Here is a 22612-nt window from a genome sequence, read left to right as displayed (position 1 = left end):
AGTTCTAGTTCAGTTCCAGTTCAGTTCTAGTTCAGTTCTAGTTCAGTTCTAGTTCAGTTCTAGTTCAGTTCTAGTTCAGTTCTAGTTCAGTTCTAGTTCAGTTCTAGTTCAGTTCTAGTTCAGTTCTAGTTCAGTTCTAGTTCAGTTCTAGTTCAGTTCTAGTTCAGTTCTAGTTCAGTTCTAGTTCAGTTCTAGTTCAGTTCTAGTTCAGTTCTAGTTCAGTTCTAGTTCAGTTCTAGTTCAGTTCTAGTTCAGTTCTAGTTCAGTTCTAGTTCAGTTCTAGTTCAGTTCTAGTTCAGTTCTAGTTCAGTTCTAGTTCAGTTCTAGTTCAGTTCTAGTTCAGTTCTACTTCAGTTCTAGTTCAGTTCTAGTTCAGTTCTAGTTCAGTTCTAGTTCAGTTCTAGTTCAGTTCTAGTTCAGTTCTAGTTCAGTTCTAGTTCAGTTCTAGTTCAGTTCTAGTTCAGTTCTAGTTCAGTTCTAGTTCAGTTCTAGTTCAGTTCTAGTTCAGTTCTAGTTCAGTTCTAGTTCAGTTCTAGTTCAGTTCTAGTTTAGTTCTAGTTCAGTTCTAGTTCAGTTCTAGTTCAGTTCTAGTTCAGTTCTAGTTCAGTTCTAGTTTAGTTCTAGTTCAGTTCTAGTTCAGTTCTAGTTCAGTTCAAGTTCAGCCTAAAATTTTCTCTCAGTGACAGTATTTAGACTTCCAGCAAATACTGCACACGCGTTTGCAATTGCATTAGCATTTATTTTGTTGTTTTTGTTGTTATTTTCATATATATTTACAAATATTTCATTAAAAACAAAAATATATATCGCATGAATAATATAGTGGGCATGAGTTTGGCGTCCAACTAATTACAATCATGAATAAACGAAAATGAGTTTGGGAATAAAACTCTTCGTTGTACATGTGTAACTGAAAACTGAAACAGAAAACGCTAAAACATTTGTTGCAACCCTTTGCTTGCATAACAAGCAGGAATTATGAATATAGAATATATTTTTTTTATTTTGCCCAAATTATACACCCACTCACTCTACGGAAAGGAATGAATGAATGAATGAATGTATTACCAAGAATACTTGTGTCTATACTTGGGCATTAAGGCAAATACATAATAATGAAAGAGGGTTGCATTATAATGTATGCTTAAAAAACGTGCTCATTATGATTTTCTAGTTATTTTTTTCCGTGTTAATGAAGATAGAAATAAAGCACCAGCAGCGTCAATGATGGCAAACAAATAGCAAAAAAAGTGAAATTAATGCAATTTTCAAATTAAGGGAGGTTTTTTCAGTTTTTGCACAAAGACAATAAATTTTGTAAATGTTTTTGCGGAATGGTCAGTTGGTTTTTTTTTTTGATAAGCAAATTTAAAAATGTAAATATTAAAGTTAAAGGGAATAAATACGAAAATTTAGTTTTTAAGAGAAAATTTATATAATTTTTCATTAAAAATCCAAACAATTTTTAAAATATCCTTTTACCTCTAATAATACAAAATAGAATTTCACTTAAACTAGTTCCTTGGCAAACTTTCTAAGAAACACTTGACCATTCTGCGTCTAGTATTTAAATCATTTAAGTCTGTGCGTTAAGGGTTGCTTTCGTTTAATATTTAAAATAAATAACAAAAAAAGTTATTAATGTTCAATTACTTATTTAAGCATGAGTAAGAGTTTAAACAATAATCTACACATGTTTTTATTTCTATTGTTTTGCATTTTAATACAAAAATTAAAAAAAAAAAACTTTGTGCGTGCTTAATTCAAAAATGAAATAATCTCCCCTTTTATTACAATAAACATATAATTATTAAACAAAAATCATATACAAAAATCACTTTTAACCCATACTCGGCTTTTAAACAACAATAATGCACGTTAATAAGGTTATTTTCACTGTATGTTTGTATATTTCCGATAAAAGAATAAGTTTGAACTCCATTTTTTTGTTAAATTAGCAAACAAATTCGTTGTTTATAAACGTGTACAATACATGCTTCCTTAAAAAAAACTGAAAAGCTTTTTGTGTTTAATCGTGTGTAATTTAACAAAAATTGCACGTAATTTTTTATTCATACGCACATACACATATGCACTTGTGCACATATTAAAGAAAGCAGAATCGTTTTTAAACCACCAAACTCCCTGTTTTTTCTGCATTTCGGAATATCGGCAATAGAAAATAATTTAAAGAGGAACAAGGGATTCCATAACTAGAACAGAACTAGAACGGAACTAGAGCAAAACTAGAACATAACATAACAGAACAGAACTAGAACAGAACTAGAATAAAACTAGAACAGAACTAGAAAAGAACTAGAACAGAACTAGAACAGAACTAGAATAGAACTAGAACAGAACTAGAACAGAACTGGAACAGAACTAGAACAGAACTAGAACAGAACTAGAACAGAACTAGAACAGAACTAGAACAGAACTATAACAGAACTAGAACAGAACTAGAACAGAACTAGAACAGAACTAGAACAGAACTAAAACAGAACTAGAAAAGAACTAGAACAGAACTAGAACAGAACTAGAACAGAACTAGAACAGAACTAGAATAGAACTAGAACAGAACTAGAACAGAACTAGAACAGAACTAGAACAGAACTAGAACAGAACTAGAACAGAACTAGAACAGAACTAGAACAGAACTAGAACAGAACTAGAACAGAACTAGAACAGAACAGAACTAGAACAGACTAGAACAGAACTAGAACAGAACTAGAACAGAACTAGAACAGAACTAGAACAGAACTAGAACAGAACTAGAACAGAACTAGAAGAACTAGACAGAACTAGAACAGAACTAGAACAGAACTAGAACAGAACTAGAACAGAACTAGAAACAGAACTAGAACAGAACTAGAACAGAACTAAACAGAACTAAAACAGAACTAGAACAGAACTAGAACAGAACTAGAACAGAACTAGAACAGAACTAGAACAGAACTAGAACAGAACTAGAACAGAACTAGAACAGAACTAGAACAGAACTAGAACAGAACTAGAACAGAACTAGAACAGAACTAGAACAGAACTAGAACAGAACTAGAACAGAACTAGAACAGAACTAGAACAGAACTAGAACAGAACTAGAACAGAACTAGAACAGAACTAGAACAGAACTAGAACAGAACTAGAACACAACTAGAACACAACTAGAACACAACTAGAACAGAACTAGAACAGAACTAGAACAGCAACTAGAACAGATAGAACAGAACTAGAACAGAACTAGAACAGAACTAGAACAGAACTAGAACAGAACTAGAACAGAACTAGAACAGAACTAGAACAGAACTAGAACAGAACTAGAACAGAACTAGAACAGAACTAGAACAGAACTAGAACAGAACTAGAACAGAACTAGAACAGAACTAGAACAGAACTAGAACAGAACTAGAACTGGACTAGAACTGGACTAGAACTATAATAAAACTGAACTAAAATGGAACATGTAGGGGTGTAAAACTGGTCCTATAAAACTGTCGGGCATTGCTCCTTTGCTTATGTTCAAAGGAGAGTGTATTTCAGCAACGCGTACGTGTGTTCCTATTAAAAGATATTTGTGTGTATGTTTGTATGTTTTAAGGGTATTTTTGCATAAATAATATTTTCTTTATTATATTTGTTGTTGCTGTTGTTTTATATTTTACAATGACTTAATGTGTATTCATTCATTGTTATTAACAAAGTTGTTAGTAGCTCATTGCTGCCATTGTTGTTTTTACAATATTATTACTACTACTTGCTATTATTGGTGTTATTATGGTGGTATTTGTAATCTTTATTAAAAGTTTGCGTACTCTGCAGTTTCTGTAGTGGTTATTGAGGAAGGTGGCTATTGTCAATATATTGTCTCTAGGAAAACTGAAATTTAGTCCATGTTTTATACTAACCCTTCTTATTGCAAATTCGTGATATCATCCAGAACTACTGGGTATATTAAAAAGTGTTTATGTATTGTTTTAGTAAAGTAGTATCGATTTCATTGTAAAACCAAATTAGCCATAAATATAAAGAAAATTATTTAATCTACATGCAGTTTAAAAAGGTGTGTGTAATCATGTACAAATGCACACATGTGTATATAAGTCTAAAGGACTTAAAACTAAACTTTTCCTTTTTATAAATAGAATAAAGGTACAAAAGGTTCATTATAAAATCATAATTTATTGAAATTATAATTTTTGCACAAAGAAAATTATAGCGAAAAATAAATGAAGCCTAATAACAAATGATTGAACAATTATTGTTAAAAAACTAAAGCAACAAATAGAATTTATCATGAAAATTTTGTTAAAAATTCAAAATATATGTAAAAGTTTTTAATAAATTTTACCAATCAAATTTGACGGTTTCAAAAAGCCTACATGTTTACCATCTATCTTAAATATGTCTCTTTTGAAAAAAAACTTATGTCATTTAAACGATTAAATTTCAACAACAACTACACAAAAAAAACTTGTCTTTAAACTAAATAAATTAACGAATATTACACGATATTATAGTTGGTCGATAATTTATGTTTAAATTCATACATTTAACTTACAAAATATTACTACACTTATTCACTGAACAATAATAAATTATAAAATTAATTGTAATTTAATATCATTATGGAACCTACTTTACTGTTGATCAATTTACATTAATTATATATTCAAAGTACATATACTTACTTACTTTGTTGCAAAAAAAAAAAAAAAAGACATATAAAACTCAAAACTTCCTATAAACTTTTTTTGCGGAGCGGAAAAGTATAAAACTTGTTTACAAGACTAACAAAAATATTAATGTTCATGCATTTACATGAACTTTTTATGAGTTGTAGGTATACATTTTTTATAAATTAAAATTACTAAAAATTAAAAGTCCATTCTTTATAAGGACGAATTAAAAATACCCTTCTACGTTATATATTGCCTCAAATTTACCTTGAAGTACTCTAGAACTGAATTGGAATGGAACAAGAATTGAAATAGAACTGATTTGGAACTTAACTACAACTGAACTAGAACTAAACTAGAACTGATCTAGAACAGAAATAAAACTGAACTGGTACTAGAACTGAACTAGAAATGGACTAGAACTGAACTAGAACTGAACTAGAAGTGAACTAGAACTGAACTAGAACTGAACTAGAACTGAACTAGAACTGAACTAGAACTGAACTAGAACTGAACTAGAACTGAACTAGAACTGAAATAGAACTGAACTAGAACTGAACTAGAACTGAACTAGAACTGAACTAGAACTGAACTAGAACTGAACTAGAACTGAACTAGAACTGAACTAGAACTGAACTAGCACTGAACTAGAACTGAACTAGAACTAAACTAGAACTGAACTAGAACTGAACTAGAACCGAACTAGAACTGAACTAGAACTGAACTAGAACTGAACTAGAACTGAACTAGAACTGAACTAGAACTGAACTAGAACTGAACTAGAACTGAACTAGAACTGAACTAGAACTGAACTAGAACTAGAACTGAACTAGAACTGAACTAGAACTGAACTAGAACTGAACTAGAACTGAACTAGAACTGAACTAGAACTGAACTAGAACTGAACTAGAACTGAACTAGAACTGAACTAGAACTGAACTAGAACTGAACTAGAACTGAACTAGCACTGAACTAGAACTGAACTAGAACTAAACTAGAACTGAACTAGAACTGAACTAGAAATGAACTAGAACTGAACTAGAACTGAACTAGAACTGAACTAGAACTGAACTAGAACTGAACTAGAACTGAACTAGAACTGAACTAGAACTGAACTAGAACTGAACTAGAACTAACTAGAACTGAACTAGAACTGAACTAGAACTGAACTAGAACTGAACTAGAACTGAACTAGAATGAACTAGAACTGAACTAGAACTGAACTAGAACTGAACTAGAACTGAACTAGAACTGAACTAGAACTGAACTAGAACTGAACTAGAACTGAACTAGAACTGAACTAGAACTGAACTAGAACTGAACTAGAACTGAACTAGAACTGAACTAGAACTGAACTAGAACTGAACTAGAACTGAACTAGAACTGAACTAGAACTGAACTAGAACTGAACTACAACTAAACTACAACTGAACTAGAACTGAACTAGAACTGAACTAGAAATGAACTAGAAATGAACTAGAACTGAACTAGAACTGAACTAGAACTGAAACTAGATCTGAACTAGAACTGAACTAGAACTGAACTAGAACTGAACTAGAACTGAACTAGAACTGAACTAAAATTGAACTAGAACTGAACTAGAACTGAACTAGAACTGAACTAGAACTGAACTAGAACTGAACTAGAACAGAACTAGAACTGAACTAGAACTGAACTAGAACTGAACTAGAACTGAACTAGAACTGAACTAGAACTGAACTAGAACTGAACTAGAACTGAACTAGAACTGAACTAGAACTGAACTAGAACTGAACTAGAACTGAACTAGAACTGAACTAGAACTGAACTAGAACTGAACTAGAACTGAACTAGAACTGAACTAGAACTGAACTAGAACTGAACTAGAACTGAGCTAGAACTGAACTAGAACTGAACTAGAACTGAACTTGAACTGAACTAGAACTGAACTAGAACTGAACTAGAACTGAACTAGAACTGAACTAGAACTGAACTAGAACTGAACTAAAACTGAACTAAAACTGAACTAGCACTGAACTAAAATTGAAATAGAACTGAACTAGAGTTAAAACTGAACTAGAACTAGACTATCTATTGTTTTTTCATGCTGGTGAAGGGTCCATAACATTCGTGCAACCAAAGGCAACTTATTTTGTTAATAGCAAAACCGTATGATTAAAATCGACTTATAATTTGGTTCAAATTAAAAATTTTCCTCTCACTAACTTGCAATCAATTTAACTGTCTTCAATTCAATTTATCATAATTACAATATTAAAATTTCTTTTTATATTTATAACTAAAAGAAAATCTCACTTTGCAACTTTAAAAGCAAATTATAAATGGAATGATGTATCTATAAAGTTATCTAAACATATATTTTGAAGACACAATTTTCTTAGAATTGACCCAATATGTAAGACATAGCGCAAGCCAAACATTTAATGAAATATTAAGCAAAAATCTTGTAAAACAACTCAATCAATTTGCCATAAAAAAGCGAAAAAAAAGAATAAATTAATTTACAAACTCCCAAAGAAATATTTCTTTCGTTTTTTTTGTTAAATTACCATGTTTTATAAGAAACTAACACCCCTTTTTCTGTTGAACTGCTGCCAAGACAAACGAAGTGAACAGGAAAAGTTGCTGGCAGTGTTGCTGCAGTTAGTTGCAGGCAATAGTTGCTGGTGGTAGTGACAGCAAACCGTTGATTGCAATTTAATTTCATTATTAATTATAACTAACTGTAAGTGCAATAGAGTATTTGTGCAATAACCTCATTTATAATTATTATTATACTCTCTTACTAAAACTAAATAAAATAAATTAAAGTTTGTTGTATTTCAACAACAACAACGACAACGAAAAAAGGATGTTACTATAATTTGTGTTACATTTGTGTTGTTTTTTAAAAAAACGACTAATAATTCCCAGCAGTTCGTAGCTAATTTTTGTACCACTCATCCATCTGTGCATTACTTAGGAACACTAAAGTGACGACTAGCTCCCTAGTAGATGACTTAGAGGCTGTAAAGCTGCAATTCCTTTATACTGATTTGTTTATTTTAAATTTCGAAAATTTATAAATTTGAGTCGTCCAGATACTGTCTAAAAGAAATTCCTTGATTCCTTATAAAACTGTGTAGTTGGTTATAAGCCTGTGTGTTCATGCATTTGCATGCATGTATTTAGAAAAATATAATAAATACACATAAAATGTGATTAATTTTTTTAAGTTGTTGCCTGTTGGTGACTAGAAAGTTGCCACTCTATATAATTAAAATTATACCACATCAACTCGACGTCTCGACTATACAACAACACAACGATAACAACCAATCATACTACCAACTATTATCAAGCCCATACATGCAACATCTTTATGGTAATTACATTTTTGTTCAATATGACGACTACATTGTGTTCGTTGGGGTGTGTGTGTGTGTTATAAAATTTTGCATCTCTTATTTTATTGAATGAGTTTAATTATACCGGTTTTTCAATTTGTGTTGTAGTTTTTTCTGTTGTTGTTGTTGTTTTATATTGCACATAATTAATATATATTTACTTCGTCCTCTTGACTCTCTTCCTCACTCTATCATACTCATTTTTAAATGGTGTGTGTTGTTCTTATTTGCCCGGACCAACTGGTCAGGTGGTATAATTATCATTTAATAAACTTTGGTAAGAGTAAAACAACAATTTAGTTTAATATCAATCAATTTTATTGAAAAAAATATGACAAAGATAAGTGTAATAAATGTGCCACAGTGGTCTTGGAAAGCTATAATATTTAAGGCCAATTTTTGATCTTTAATAAAATTTAGTTTAATGACGGTTCAGTAAAAGAACTCACTAGAATCCAACTAGAACTGAACTAGTCAATATAAAGTATGTATAGGGATTTGTACTAGAACTGAACTAGAACCGAACTAGAACTGAAATAGAACTGAACTAGAGCTGAAATAGAACTGAACTAGAACTGAACTAGAACAGAACTAGAACTGAACTACAACTGAACTAGAACTTAACTGGAACTGAACTAGAACTGAACTAGAACTGAATTAGAACTGATCTAGTACTGAACTAGAACTGAACTAGAATTGAACTAGAATTGAACTAGAATTGCACTAGAATTGAACTAGAACTGAACTAGAACTGAACTAGAACTGAACTAGAACTGAACTAGAACTGAACTAGAACTGAACTAGAACTGAACTAGAACTGAACTAGAACTGAACTAGAACTGAACTAGAACTGAACTAGAACTGAACTAGAACTGAACTAGAACTGAACTAGAACTGAACTAGAACTGAACTAGAACTGAACTAGAACTGAACTAGAACTGAACTAGAACTGAACTAGAACTGAACTAGAACTGAACTAGAACTGAACCAGAACTGAACTAGAACTGAACTAGAACTGAACTAGAACTGAACTAGAACTGAACTAGAACTGAACTAGAACTGAACTAGAACTGAACTAGAACTGAACTAGAACTGAACTGAACTAGAACTGAACTAGAACTGAACTAGAACTGAACTAGAACTGAACTAGAACTGAACTAGAACTGAACTAGAACTGAACTAGAACTGAACTAGAACTGAACTAGAACTGAACTAGAACTGAACTAGAACTGAACTAGAACTGAACTAGAACTGAACTCGAACTGAACTAGAACTGAACTTGAAATGAACTTGAACTGAACTAGAACTGAACTAGAACTGAAGTAGAACTGAACTAGAACTGAACTAGAACTGAACTAGAACTGAACTAAAACTGAACTAGAACTGAACTAGAACTGAACTAGAACTGAACTAGAACTGAACTAGAACTGAACTAGAACTGAACTAAAACTGAACTAGAACTGAACTAGAACGGAACTAGAACTGATCTAGAACTGAACTAATATTAAACTAGAAAATTTTTTTGTCAAAAATTTTGTATTTCTTAATAATTTTTAAAAGGGACAATATTTAGTCCCAAGGTCTGATATGGATCAAAAATAAAATTTTGAACAAATCACTCAACTATTTTCTCATTTATTTTATTTAAAATTTTTCACATAATTAAAATTAATTTTTTCTTATTTACATAAATTTGTATGTATATTAGAGCAATAACTTATTATGTTCTACTAATATGTATGTACATTGTATATACATATGTATGTATGTATATATATTCTCCCACCTCACCTCTCTTACGCAATTTTTTTACTTTAAATATTCCACCACCTCCTTTACATTATTATTAATTTTCACCATAAACTGAACAACACTTTTTTTAAATCCCTTTAGCTTACCTTACTCTCCCCCACTTCCCCTCTTTATAAACGAGTGGTTCATCAAATGAAACCAACAAGCCGACTCTCCGCCTAACAAAATTGCAGTGAATTTTTGTCAATTTTCTCACACATATTACTTCTATTAATTTAAAACTTTTTATAAATATTTTTCTATAAAACTATTTCTTAATATTTTATTAACATTTTCCAACAAAAATATTTTAATTTAAACAACTATTTAAAGCGCGAGATTTAAATTTATAAGACAATAAATACAATTTCAAACTTAAAAAAAAAAAACTAAAGAAAAAGACAAATAACTAAAGCAACAAATTACAGTAGTCATTGACGTAGTTGTTGTTATTATTAGTTCACCACTTAAAGAGCAAATAATAACAATAACAACAACTGCAACAAGTGATGCTTTGGTTATTGTTCTATTTCTTTAGTTTTCTTAAAATTTCTAAAGTGTTCGGTTGTTTAGTTTTAATAGTCCCGTTTAAATTAATGTAAAAGGGTTAATTAATTGTTAATAATAAAATATTTTTGTTGTAAAATGTTAAACAAATATTAAATTATATTTATATATAAAAATATTAATAAAAAGTGTGTTAGAAATTAGTGAAAAAAGTGAAAATATTAAAAAAAATGCAATTTGTGAAAAATGTTAATGCAATTTTTAGGAGGTTTTCGTTGTTTTGCGTTTCCATGGCCATTCGTAAGCAGACCAACAACAAAAAGTGTGGGCAAAAGAGAATGTATGGGGGGTATGTTAATAAAGCATTAATACATATGTTGTTGTTATTGCAATTATTGACAGAACTGAAGAAGCAAGCATTAGCATGAAAAAAGTATGTAGGCAACATGTGAGAAAAAGTAATAGTGTTTTTTTTTGCTGTGAAGTAAGGAAGTAATGAAAACAACAACAATACTAGAGGTGAGTAATAAGAAATAGGATTTACTTTGTTTAGTTTTTGTTGTTTTAACAAAATAACCAAATTTAACAGTGATGGGTAATTTGGGTAGCAAGTACTTTTTGTTAAAATATGAAAAGGCGAGGGTTTAATTTAGGATCAAAATAATTAAAAAGATATTTTATGGAAATAATAATTTATTTTGTGAAATATTAATTTTTAATAGAAAATAAACTAAATAATAATAAAGAATAACCTGAACTAAACAATAACTGAACTAAAACTGAACTAGAACTGATCTAGAACTGAATTAGAACTGAACTAGAACTGAACTAGAACTGAACTAGAACTGAACTAGAACTGAACTAGAACTGAACTAGAACTGAACTAGAACTGAACTAGAACTGAACTGAACTAGAACTGAACTAGAACTGAACTAGAACTGAACTAGAACTGAACTAGAACTGAACTAGAACTGAACTAGAACTGAACTAGAACTGAACTAGAACTGAACTAGAACTGAACTAGAACTGAACTAGAACTGAACTAGAACTGAACTAGAACTGAACTAGAACTGAACTAGAACTGAACTAGAACTGAACTAGAACTGAACTAGAACTGAACTAGAACTGAACTAGAACTGAACTAGAACTGAACTAGAACTGAACTAGAACTGAACTAGAACTGAAACTAGAACTGAACTAGAACTGAACTAGAACTGAACTAGAACTGAACTAGAACTGAACTAGAACTGAACTAGAACTGAACTAGAACTGAACTAGAACTGAACTAGAACTGAACTAGAACTGAACTAGAACTGAACTAGAACTGAACTAGAACTGAACTAGAACTGAACTAGAACTGAACTAGAACTGAACTAGAACTGAACTAGAACTGAACTAGAACTGAACTGAACTAGAACTGAACTAGAACTGAACTAGAACTGAACTAGAACTGAACTAGAACTGAACTAGAACTGAACTAGAACTGAACTAGAACTGAACTAGAACTGAACTAGAACTGAACTCTAACTGAACTAGAACTGAACTAGAACTGAACTAGAACTGAACTAGAACTGAACTAGAACTGAACTAGAACTGAACTAGAACTGAACTAGAACTGAACTAGAACTGAACTAGAACTGAACTAGAACTGAACTAGAACTGAACTAGAACTGAACTAGAACTGAACTAGAACTGAACTAGAACTGAACTAGAACTGAACTAGAACTGAACTAGAACTGAACTAGAACTAAACTAGAACTAAACTAGAACTGAACTAGAACTGAACTAGAACTGAACTAGAACTGAACTAGAACTGAACTAGAACTGAACTAGAACTAAACTAGAATTGATCTAGAACTCCTAAGTACATTTCCATATATGCAACACTAAATCTGAATAGATTTTTAAACAAAAAAGTTTAATTGAATTTAGTTTTCAAACTCTTTCGAAACAAGTAAATATTGTTTGTAGATTTTTCAAAAATTTCTAAAGCAAACATTTCACGCCAGACTTTCGTATCAAATAAATGAATAAATGTATGTATATACGTATATGCAAATTCAGGCAAATACATAGAAGACCGTCTAACATGTACAATAAACATTTGAACAATACATACAAAATAATACGGTCATGGCCTTGGTCAATTGGTTTCTAGGTATGGAAAGACTGCTGGAAGAAAAGGATTTTTCTTGCAAACAACAGGAGTGGGTTTACAAAAACATGCATACAATTTAGGGAATGCATTTTTCTTTCTTTATGTGGCCTGACCCTTATAAAATGTTGCAACAAAATTTCACATAAAAACTTTTGTTTATGTATTACAAACTGTGCGACAGTGATGAGGTGAAAATATAAAATTTTATTTATTTATACATAAAGAGATATTTCCATGTATAAGTGTTTTATATAATGTTAAGTATAAATTTAACTATAAGTGGGTGGTTTTAAAAAGTTTTATTTACTTGTTTTTCTCATTTTTCCTTTTCTTTTATGTGTTGTTTAAGTGCTGTGTAGAGTGACCATTCTGGCCACCTCTCATTATTGACCATGAGTTTTGCATTTAACATGCAAAATATTCATTTCCTTAAAATGCAACTAACAACTCTTTCCCCCGTTTGTGCACACATACAACCTTGTCTCCAAAACTTTAGGTTGTAATGTAAAGTCCTTACATGCAATCAGTAGTAAAACCCCCTCTGTCTCAGCAATAACAACAAAAAATTTCCTTATTATACTTCTTTATATTACATACAAGCAAGTATTTTAACACAGACCAAGTTATAGATTGTTAAAGTAACCCAGCAAACATTAAGTTTTCAATTCAAATTAAACATGACTTGAATTCTAAACTTTTCTGTAGTAATATTGAAGGTTTTTTTAAAATTTAGATTAAAAATCATATGTTTGCTGGGATATATTAGTATTTTTCCCTTTCTGTAGTAGTGGTTTTCCTTTATTACAAGTATGTATATAAATATATGAGAGAGTGTCTGCAATTGTTTATTTGTATGAAATGTTGAAAGATATTGTTTGTTGGTGTTGCATGTTCAACTTGTTGTTATTGTAATACATGTTATTTAACTCACACAAACATAAATTTTGTCCTTTCTTTACCGAAAGAATGAGTAAGTGTTTGTATGTATTGTAAAAAGTTTGTGTGTGTTTGTGTCTAAAAGTTTCATGTGGCGCAAAAGGATAATTAATGAAATTAATGCCTACAGAATGAGTATTAGAGAGACAATCCAGAAATTTAGTAGATTTTTTGCAAAGGAAAAGTTGTTCAGATTATATAGAGCTTATCTAGAAAAAAAAAACTTATTCAGGAGGAGCTTTTTTTTATTGAAAAGTTGTTCATACTGAGAAGTCATTCTTAAGAAAAGTTTTCGAAGCTTTATGGAGGAACTTTTCCATAGAAAAGTTGCTCAGATTATGAGATGCTTTTCTATAGAAAAGTTGCTCAGATTATAAGATGTTTTTTTATAGAAAAGTTGCTCAGACAACGAGCTGCTTTTCTATAGAAAAGTTGCTCAGATTATGAGTTCCGTTTTTATAGAAAAGTTGCTCAGATTATGAGTTCCTTTTCTATAGAAAAGTTGCACAGATTATGAGATGCTTTTCTATAGAAAAGTTGCTCAGATTATGAGATGCTTTTCTATAGAAAAGTTGCTCAGAATTTTATAAAGCTTTTCTATAGATAAGATGCTCATATTTTGAAAAGCTTTTCTATAAAAAAGTTGCTCAGTTTATGAGGATATTTCCTAAAAAAAGTTGCTCAGACTACAAGGAACTTTTCTATTTCACACATCTCCCTGTGCCAATCACTGATTTACACTACATACTCAAACTAATAAACTCACATATTTATACATAATTTACTCACACCTATACATACATTCAATAATGTTTATATAAAATGTTGATGTTCAGAAATTATAGATGTTAAATGAGTAAAAATGAATTTGTTTTATTCGGTTTGGCTGTTGGTACTTGTACTATGCATAAAATGTAGATTAAGTTTTCTTTGTGGGTGGTGTAAAATGTTTTCTACCACCCAAAAAAGCAAAAAAAAAACTTTCATTAAGATATAAGTTTGTTTGCTGGACTATTGAAATAAAATTTATTGAAGCATATTAAATTTGCTTTCAGTTGAAAAAGAAAATAAAATGAAAATGTTAAAGTTTTCCTAAATAAAACAAGAAAAAAGGAGGCAGGAATTTAAGGCTGTTGAATTTTGCAAAAAAAAAAAAAAAGTTTAAAACAAGTAGAGAGTTAAAAATAATATTTGTTTGAGGTTGTAATAAATATGAAATTAAAATGTTTTGGTTTATGAATAAATATATGATTATGCTGGAATTGGTTAGAGATTAATATGGGACTCCAAAGTTGAAATTCTTTATTGAAAATTTGCACCGGCTTTGAGGAGCTTTCTATAGAAAAGTTTCACCGAATATGGGAAGATTTTCTACAGAAAAGTTGCTCTAACTGTGAGAAACTTTTCTATAGAAAAGTTGCCCCAACTGTGAGAAGCTTTTCTACAGAAAAGTTGATCCGACTATGAGAAGCTTTTCTATAGAAAAGTTGCTCCAACTGTGAGAAGCTTTTCTATAGAAAAGTTGCTTCAACAGTGAGAAGCTCTTCTATAGAAAAGTTGCTCCAACTGTGAGAAGCTTTTCTTAAATAAAGTTGCTCCAACTGTGAGAAGCTTTTCTTAAGAAAAGTTGCTCCAACTGTGAGAAGCTTTTCTTAAGAAAAGTTGCTCCAACTGTGAGAAGCTTTTCTTAAGAAAAGTTGCTCCAACTGTAAGAAGCTTTTCTTAAGAAAAGTTGCTCCAACTGTAAGAAGTTTTTCTATACAAAAGTGGCTCCAACTGTGAGCAGATTTTCTATAGAAAAGTTGCTCCAACTGTGAGAAGCTTTTATATAGAAAATTAGCTCCAACTGTAAGAAGCTTTTATATACAAAAGTTGCTCTAACTGTAAGAAGCTTTTATATAGAGAAGTTGCTCCGACTGAGAGTAATTTTTCAATAGCAAATTTGTTCGAATTGTAAGGAACTTTCTATAAAAAAATTGCTCCGAACTGTGAGGAACTTTTTTTTTCATAATATTTGCAAAATCACTTTCCATACCCAGGAAAAAATCTCAATCCAAAATAGAAAAACAATATTAGCAACAATAAAATAACAAAACCAACAATAATTTCTTGATGAAAATTTGCTTACAATACATTTTAATAATTTAGTCAGACACTCACAAGATAAATGAACATATTGATCATTACTAACACTTGCAGATGAAAAGAAGAAAAAAACATTTTTTTCAAATACCTTATGAAATGTCTGACTATAGAAAACTCATGGATTGCATACAAAAAAATCTTCTTAAATAAGACAATAGTTGCAGCATGTTGCAAATAGTATACAAAGTTAACTTTTTAATACACACACCAATTATACTCTTTGCCATACATATGCACATAATTTACCCAATATTCTTGTTGTATTATAGAGAATGAAAACAAAATTAGGCTTAGACAAACACATGTTGAAAGGGTTTAAAAACAGGGTATTCTGGTTATCAGGATTCTAAGCAAAACTTTGGTTTTTCTTATTTTTAAACAATTATTCGTACACGAATTGTATTTCATCTTTGGCAAGGCTTAATTTTTCTAAATTATTAAACTTTAGCTATAAATTTCATTAATTTCCATATTTAATACTTTAAGATTTATTTAATTTTTCCTTTAAGAAATCCCCCTTTTTATTTAAAAACTTCCTAAAGTTAAAACCCCACCAGGGAAAAGAAATTACCAGAGACTGAGTAAGTGTATTGTTGCTCTGCTCATTTATATATATTTTTTTGCAAAGCAATTGCAACAACATGCATATTAGAAAATTTGATTGTAAACCACAATGTTACAACTGCTACGAATGTCTACATTGCACACATACTCTTGTAAGGACACAAACTCACTCATTTACATGCAGGATTCTTACAAACATATAAACAAAATTGTAGAGAATATATCCACATGCACTAGTAGAAAAAGAGAAAGTAAATATGTAGTTCCAAAGGAAGAATTACGTTAAAAACGTCTCCAATTTAGTTTATGTACAGTGGTCCAAATTTTAAAAACAAATTAAATTTTTTGTGAAAATTTGAATTATTTTTGAAAAATTTAGTTTTGAGAGAAAATTTAAAATTTTTAGTAAAAATTTTAAATATTAGTGAAAAAATTTAATTTTTATTAAAAATTTGAATTTATAGTGAAAAAATGATTTTTTTTTATAAATTGAATTTTTAGCAAAAATTGCATTTTTAGTGAAAAATTGCATTTTTAGTGAAAAATTGCATTTTCAGTGAAAATTGCATTTTTAGTGAAAAATTGCATTTTTAGTGAAAAATTGCATTTATAGTGAAAAATTGCATTTTTAGTGAAAAATGCATTGATAGTGAAAAATTGCATTTTTAGTGAAAAATTGCATTTTTAGTGAAAAATTGCATTTTTAGGGAAAAATTGCTTTTTTAATGAAAATTAAATTTTTTTTTTTTTGAAAAATTTAATTTTACTGAAATATTTAGCTTTTAGTGAAAAATTAAATTTTTAGTGAGAAATTGAATTTTAGGTGAAAAATCCGTCTTCAGGCTCGGATCAACTTTTCCAGGAAAAATCTTTTTCTTTTTTTTCAAAACTGATTATCTTCAGATTCTGAAAAACTCTTCAAAAGAAAAGCTCTTCAAACTCAGATCAACTTTTTAATAGAAAAGCTCAGACTCTAATCAACTTTTCTAAAGAAAAGCTCATCAGAGTCAGATCAACTCTTCTAAAGAAAAGCTCATCATATTCTGATAAACTTTTCTAAAGAAAAGCTCATCATACTCTGATCAACTCTTCTAAATAAAAACTCATCAGAATCTAATCAACTCTTCTAAAGAAAAGCTTATCAGACTCTGATCAACACTTCTAAAGAAAAGCTCATCAGACTCTGATCAACTCTTCTGAAGAAAATCTCATTGGACTCTGATCAACTCTTCTAAAGAAAAGCTCATCAGTATCTGATCAAATTTAGTCTTTGACCAAATTGTCTAAAGTAAAGCCTTCGAAGGAAAAGCTCTTCTGATCAATTTTTCTAATAAACACTTCAGACTCTGATTATATCTTCTTCATGTTCTCATCAACTTTTCTTAACAAAAACTGTAATCAACTTTTCTAAAGAAAATATTTTCAGTCTCTGATCAACATTTCTAAAGGAAAGCTCTTCAGAGTTTGATTTGAACTTTTCGAAAGAAAAGCTCTTTAATTTCTGAGCAACATTTTGAAAGAAAAACTGTTCGGAATCTAACAGATAAGTTTATTTCAGATAAAATTATCAAAAAAAGCTTTTCGGAAGTTTTCTTAAAAAAGCTTTTCAGATACTGATCAACTTTTCCAAAGAAAATCTATTCAGACATTGAAAAACTTTTCTGAAGAGAAACCAAATTTTTTCAAGAAAAGGTTTTTAGACTGATAAATTTTTCTAAAAAAAGGCTTTTCAGACTCTACTTGTGATGTTTCTATTCTTTAGAAAAGTTCCTAATATTTTAAAAGTTATGTCGTTGTTATAATCCACTGTTTCCTCTGCTGTGTTTTTAGGGGAAGCTTAAGGGTTTTCTTTTTTTTGTACTTTTTAGCTGCAAACAAATACACTCTTCTAAACCCAACCAAAACACAAACACATTGAACACCTACAGGACAATAACAACTAACAAAAACAACTAATATTACTTATGTAGAAGTAAAGGACTAAAACACACAGACTCAAACATAAAGGACACGAAATGTAGATTTCGTGAGTAAATGTATATATGAGAGTGTCTGTTTTTAGGGGGCGATGATTTTAATGCATAATGAATGCGACTACAAAAACTACAACAACAAATAAGGATAATTTTTCGAGTGTTTAGGTATGTATGTGTGTGTGAGTGTAATGAATTAAGGTTTAGTGAACTTCTCTTAGACATTCATGCATTCCCTCCGTTGTATATACATATGTGTTGATATTGAGAAAGTTTTGCTGAACAAACTTAGTTAATGAAACTCCTTCTTTGTGTATTGGATTGAAGAAGGTTGATGGTAATGGAAAGCCTGAGAAGACTAGTCATTATGTGTGAACACATACATTTACAATAAAAACTGGCCTTTAATGAGTTTAAACTCCTTTACAAAAACCTCTTAGCAAATAATAAAAATAATATTAAAAAAATACATAAAACAGAAATAACAACAAAAACATAAAATACCAAATATGGCCAGAAACAAACGGAATTATATATCAGTTATAAGACCTCAGGTTATATGCATATTTGTGTGTATATGAAGGCCTGAGAAGGGGGGAAGGTAGTCAGGCAAATAAGGTTTGGTTTTATATATATATTTGTGTTGTTATTGCTTAAGTAGTTCAAGTAGAGAGCTGTTATAATTAATTTTGCTTATTGCATGCAAATGAGTATCTAAGTAGAAATATGAGTGTGTGTGTGTGAGAGTAAACATGTTTATAGGATAATGTTATGTATATTTAGGATATGCATGAGAGTGTGTTTGTGTATGTGTGAGCAAAAGTTTAAGTATGAGTGTTTATTAATGCATTTATGCATTTGTAGATGTTTACATGTACAAACGACGTTAGCAGCAAACAATGCAAAACAAAAATTATGAACAAACGTCAACAACAGGACATGTTACAGGACATCATGTGCCCACATACACCCACACACAACACTCACCTACTTACGTATACTTACTGACACAAGTATTGCTTTCCCATTCATTTTATTTAACTTATATACATGCTTCTCTCTCTCACTCTTTTCTGCCGGTTTTACCCCTTAAGTCCTAAGGCGTTGAAAGACGTATGAGACGTCTCCATATGTATGTTGTTTGTAGCAAATGTTAATGAATGGGTAGAACTTTTACTTGGGCAGACATATATACACTTACACTTGCTTATTATTGCTGGTCAATGCATTTGGTCAAAAGTATGTTGTAGGACTCTGACATGTTTAAATTATGATTGCAGACAAGGATTTCGGCCAAAGTCGGTTTTTGTAGTCTAATGTATTTTGTTGTGTTCTTTTTTTAAGGGGGGGGGGGGCAAGAAAACACTGTTCAAAATTTTTAAGGAATTTAAAACTTAAAACCAGAAATTCTTTATAATTTATTAAAGAATTTACTTCCTTTCTTAATTCCCGTATCATTTCCCATTTTTTTTGCAGTCTCCTCATCACAATGTGTAACTGACATGGCGGAAGGTTGCGAAGAAACCGAGAGCAACAGTAGCAATCGTAACGCCGATAACGCACCCACCATGTTGGGCACCGTATTGCCATGCGAAGCTGCCATAACCGCCTCTCTGGGTGTATCAGGTGGCGGTGTTATGAAACGTGAATTTGTCGATGCCACCAGTGTCTTGGGTGCCCATCTAACAGCCAGTGTCAGTTTAGCCAGTCCCACCCACTCAATGGCCTCACCTTCAATAACAACCACCACGACGGGATCAAATCATATACCCACCTCCACCACCAACAATCAGCGACTTACACCCAATTCTAATAAAGCCAATGCAGCGAACTCTTTGGGTCCCTTAGTGTGTACCACCTCTGCCCTGCTTTCTTCATCCTCCTCATCATCCTCTTCTTCATCCTCGTCTTCGTCGAATTCTTCCTCATCCTCCTCGACTTCGTTGAATACATCAACCACGGCTTCTTCATCCACTACAGCGGCCATAGCCAATAATTCGAATACTAACAAATCGCCTTCATCATCACCATATTCTAGTGCAGCTATTGCTTCGTTAAGCGGTGTATCGCCTCATTCTCCCGACAGAGCTACTCCTGGTCATAATAGTAATGGTAGTTGTGGTCTGGACACCTCTTCGACAAATGTAACAACAACGACAACAACTGTTGCGCCACCAGCGGCTGTAGGAGCTATAACTCCTACCTCAACACCGGCGCCTTTAGTTACGGCCAACAATTGTGCGTCACCTACACATGTCGATGTGGCATTGAATATTAAAACAGAAGCGGTAAGTGACAAGATAATGTTAATATTAGTCTTAAGTTATTCATACAATTTTCCAAAGCCTTTCTTTAGAAACGACCATTAAAATCTGACGAACTTTTCTTTAGATAAGATCATCACAGTCTGACGAACCTTTCTTCAGAAAAGATCATCAAAGTCTGATGTACTTTTCTTTAGAAGAGATCATCAGCTTCAGACGATCTTTTCTTTAGAAAAGATCATCAGAGTCTAACGAACCTTTCTTCAGAAAAGATCATCAGAGTCTGACGAACTTTTCATTAGAAAAGATCATCAGATTCTGACGAACCTTTCTTCAGAAAAGATCATCAAAGTCTGATGAACTTTTCGTTAGAAGAGATCATCAGAGCTGGCGAATCTTTCTTCAGAAAATATCATCAAAGTCTGATGAACCTTTCTTTAGAAGAGATCATCAGCTTCTGACGAACTTTTCTTTAGAAAAGATCATCAGAGTCTAACGAACTTTTCATTAGAAAAGATCATCAGATTCTGACGAACCTTTCTTCAGAAAAGATCATCAAAGTCTGATGAACCTTTCTTTAGAAGAGATCATCAGCTTCTGACGAACTTTTCTTTGGAAAAGATCATCAGAGTCTAACGAACTTTTCATTAGAAAAGATCATCAGATTCTGACGAACCTTTCTTCAGAAAAGATCATCAAAGTCTGATGAACTTTTCGTTAGAAGAGATCATCAGAGCTGGCGAATTTTTCTTCAGAAAATATCATCAAAGTCTGATGAACCTTTCTTTAGAAGAGATCATCAGCTTCTGACGAACTTTTCTTTAGAAAAGATCATCAGAGTCTGACGAACCTTTCTTCAGAAAAGATCATCAGTGTCTGACGAACTTTTTTTTAGAAAAGAGTTTTTCTTTTGAAAATATTGTCGGAGTCTGACGAACTTTTCTTTAGAAAAGATCAACATAATATGACGATCCTTTCTTTAGAAAAGATCAACAAATTCTGACGAACTCTTCCTCAGAAAAGAGTCCTTTTTTATAAGAAAGGTTCATCAGAATATGAATGTCTTTAACGATTTCTAAAGATCATAATCGATCATTGGAATATGAAGATCTTTTAATTAGAAAAGATCATCAGAGGATGAAGACTAAAAGTTTTCGCGTAGAAAAATTTATCACAATCTGATTTGAATTCCTTTTTAAAAGCTGATCACAGTCTAAAGAGCTTTTCTTTAAAAAGTTAATCAGCATTGAAGAGCTGATAGAATGATCATCATAATTAATAACTTTATTTCCTTAATATTGGTTTTGTAGTCCCCATTTAAACGCTCCTTTAACTTAATGTTAAAGAATTTAATTTCAACATCTTGTCTGATTAACTTATTAACAATTTATAGCGAAGAAAAAAAAAACAGCAAAAAACAGTTTGTTAATACCAAATTGATTGCATAGTTTGAACTCTATTGTTTTATTTATTTTTATCGTCACGCTTTAAACCGTTTTACAAATCGCTTTTATTTTTTATATTTTTTGCAATTTAATCATTTAATGTCATCAGTTATAGCTTTAACAAGTCAACTGTCGTTCTATTTACTAACTTACTTACTACTACGATGACTACCACTACAAGTTCTACTACTACTGCTGCTGCCACTATATACCAACTAAATCCAACTGACGGATTCCGTGACATCACTTTGAAATAACAGACCAACAAAAAAAAATCAGCAAATCGCAAAAAAAAAACGTAACGTTCATCAACTTACGGGCAAAATATATTAGGGGTCAAAATAAATTTTGGTTTTAAACATTTTAACTGATTTGAAATTCACCCTCAGCGGAGGTAACTTAAGCAATTTTTAATCTTAGTGGGTCACAAACTTTTTATTACCCCTAATATTTTTCCCATTGCTTTGTGCATAAAAAGACAAAGTGGAAAAAAAGGGAGTTTAACGATTTCTAAAGTAAATTTGGTGATATATTTTTTGTTGTTTTATCTATCTATCATTGTTGTTGTTGTAGCCTTTTGTTGTTTATAGCCAAAGATTAGCTAAGGGTATTAAGATATTTAAGATATGTTGTCTTTAGTTTGACAGTTAGAAGAAAACCATGGTTAAGGTAATGTGTCACTACATTTTTTTGGTTGTGACATTTTATTGTTGATTTCAGTTTCGTTTTATTTTTGCCAATAGATGATGATCGTCTGATAAACTTGA

General features: G+C 31.0%; 1 protein-coding gene across 4 annotated transcripts in view; it reads left to right on the top strand.

Annotated features, from left to right (window-relative positions):
* LOC119609136 (putative protein TPRXL) overlaps nucleotides 1–20654 on the top strand; it is a 148266-nt gene extending 127612 nt beyond the window's left edge. For 3 of the 4 annotated variants that reach the window (XM_037963843.1, XM_037963844.1, XM_037963842.1), the window contains exon 3: nucleotides 19613–20651. In XM_037963843.1, coding sequence (XP_037819771.1) covers nucleotides 19639–20505 — 867 coding nt within the window. In that variant the 5' untranslated portion in view covers nucleotides 19613–19638 and the 3' untranslated portion in view covers nucleotides 20506–20651. Of the gene's footprint in view, nucleotides 1–10538; nucleotides 10880–19612 lie in introns of those variants that run through there. The other variant, XM_037963845.1, reaches the window with a different exon arrangement.
* Nucleotides 20655–22612: the final 1958 nt, after the last annotated feature.

This window comes from Lucilia sericata, unplaced genomic scaffold (genome assembly GCF_015586225.1).
Source record: "Lucilia sericata isolate MDLA Ls3-8-SP2 unplaced genomic scaffold, ASM1558622v1 Contig000934F_arrow, whole genome shotgun sequence".
Taxonomy (NCBI): Eukaryota; Metazoa; Arthropoda; class Insecta; order Diptera; family Calliphoridae; genus Lucilia; species Lucilia sericata.
This window is presented reverse-complemented; position numbering and strand designations above follow the sequence as displayed.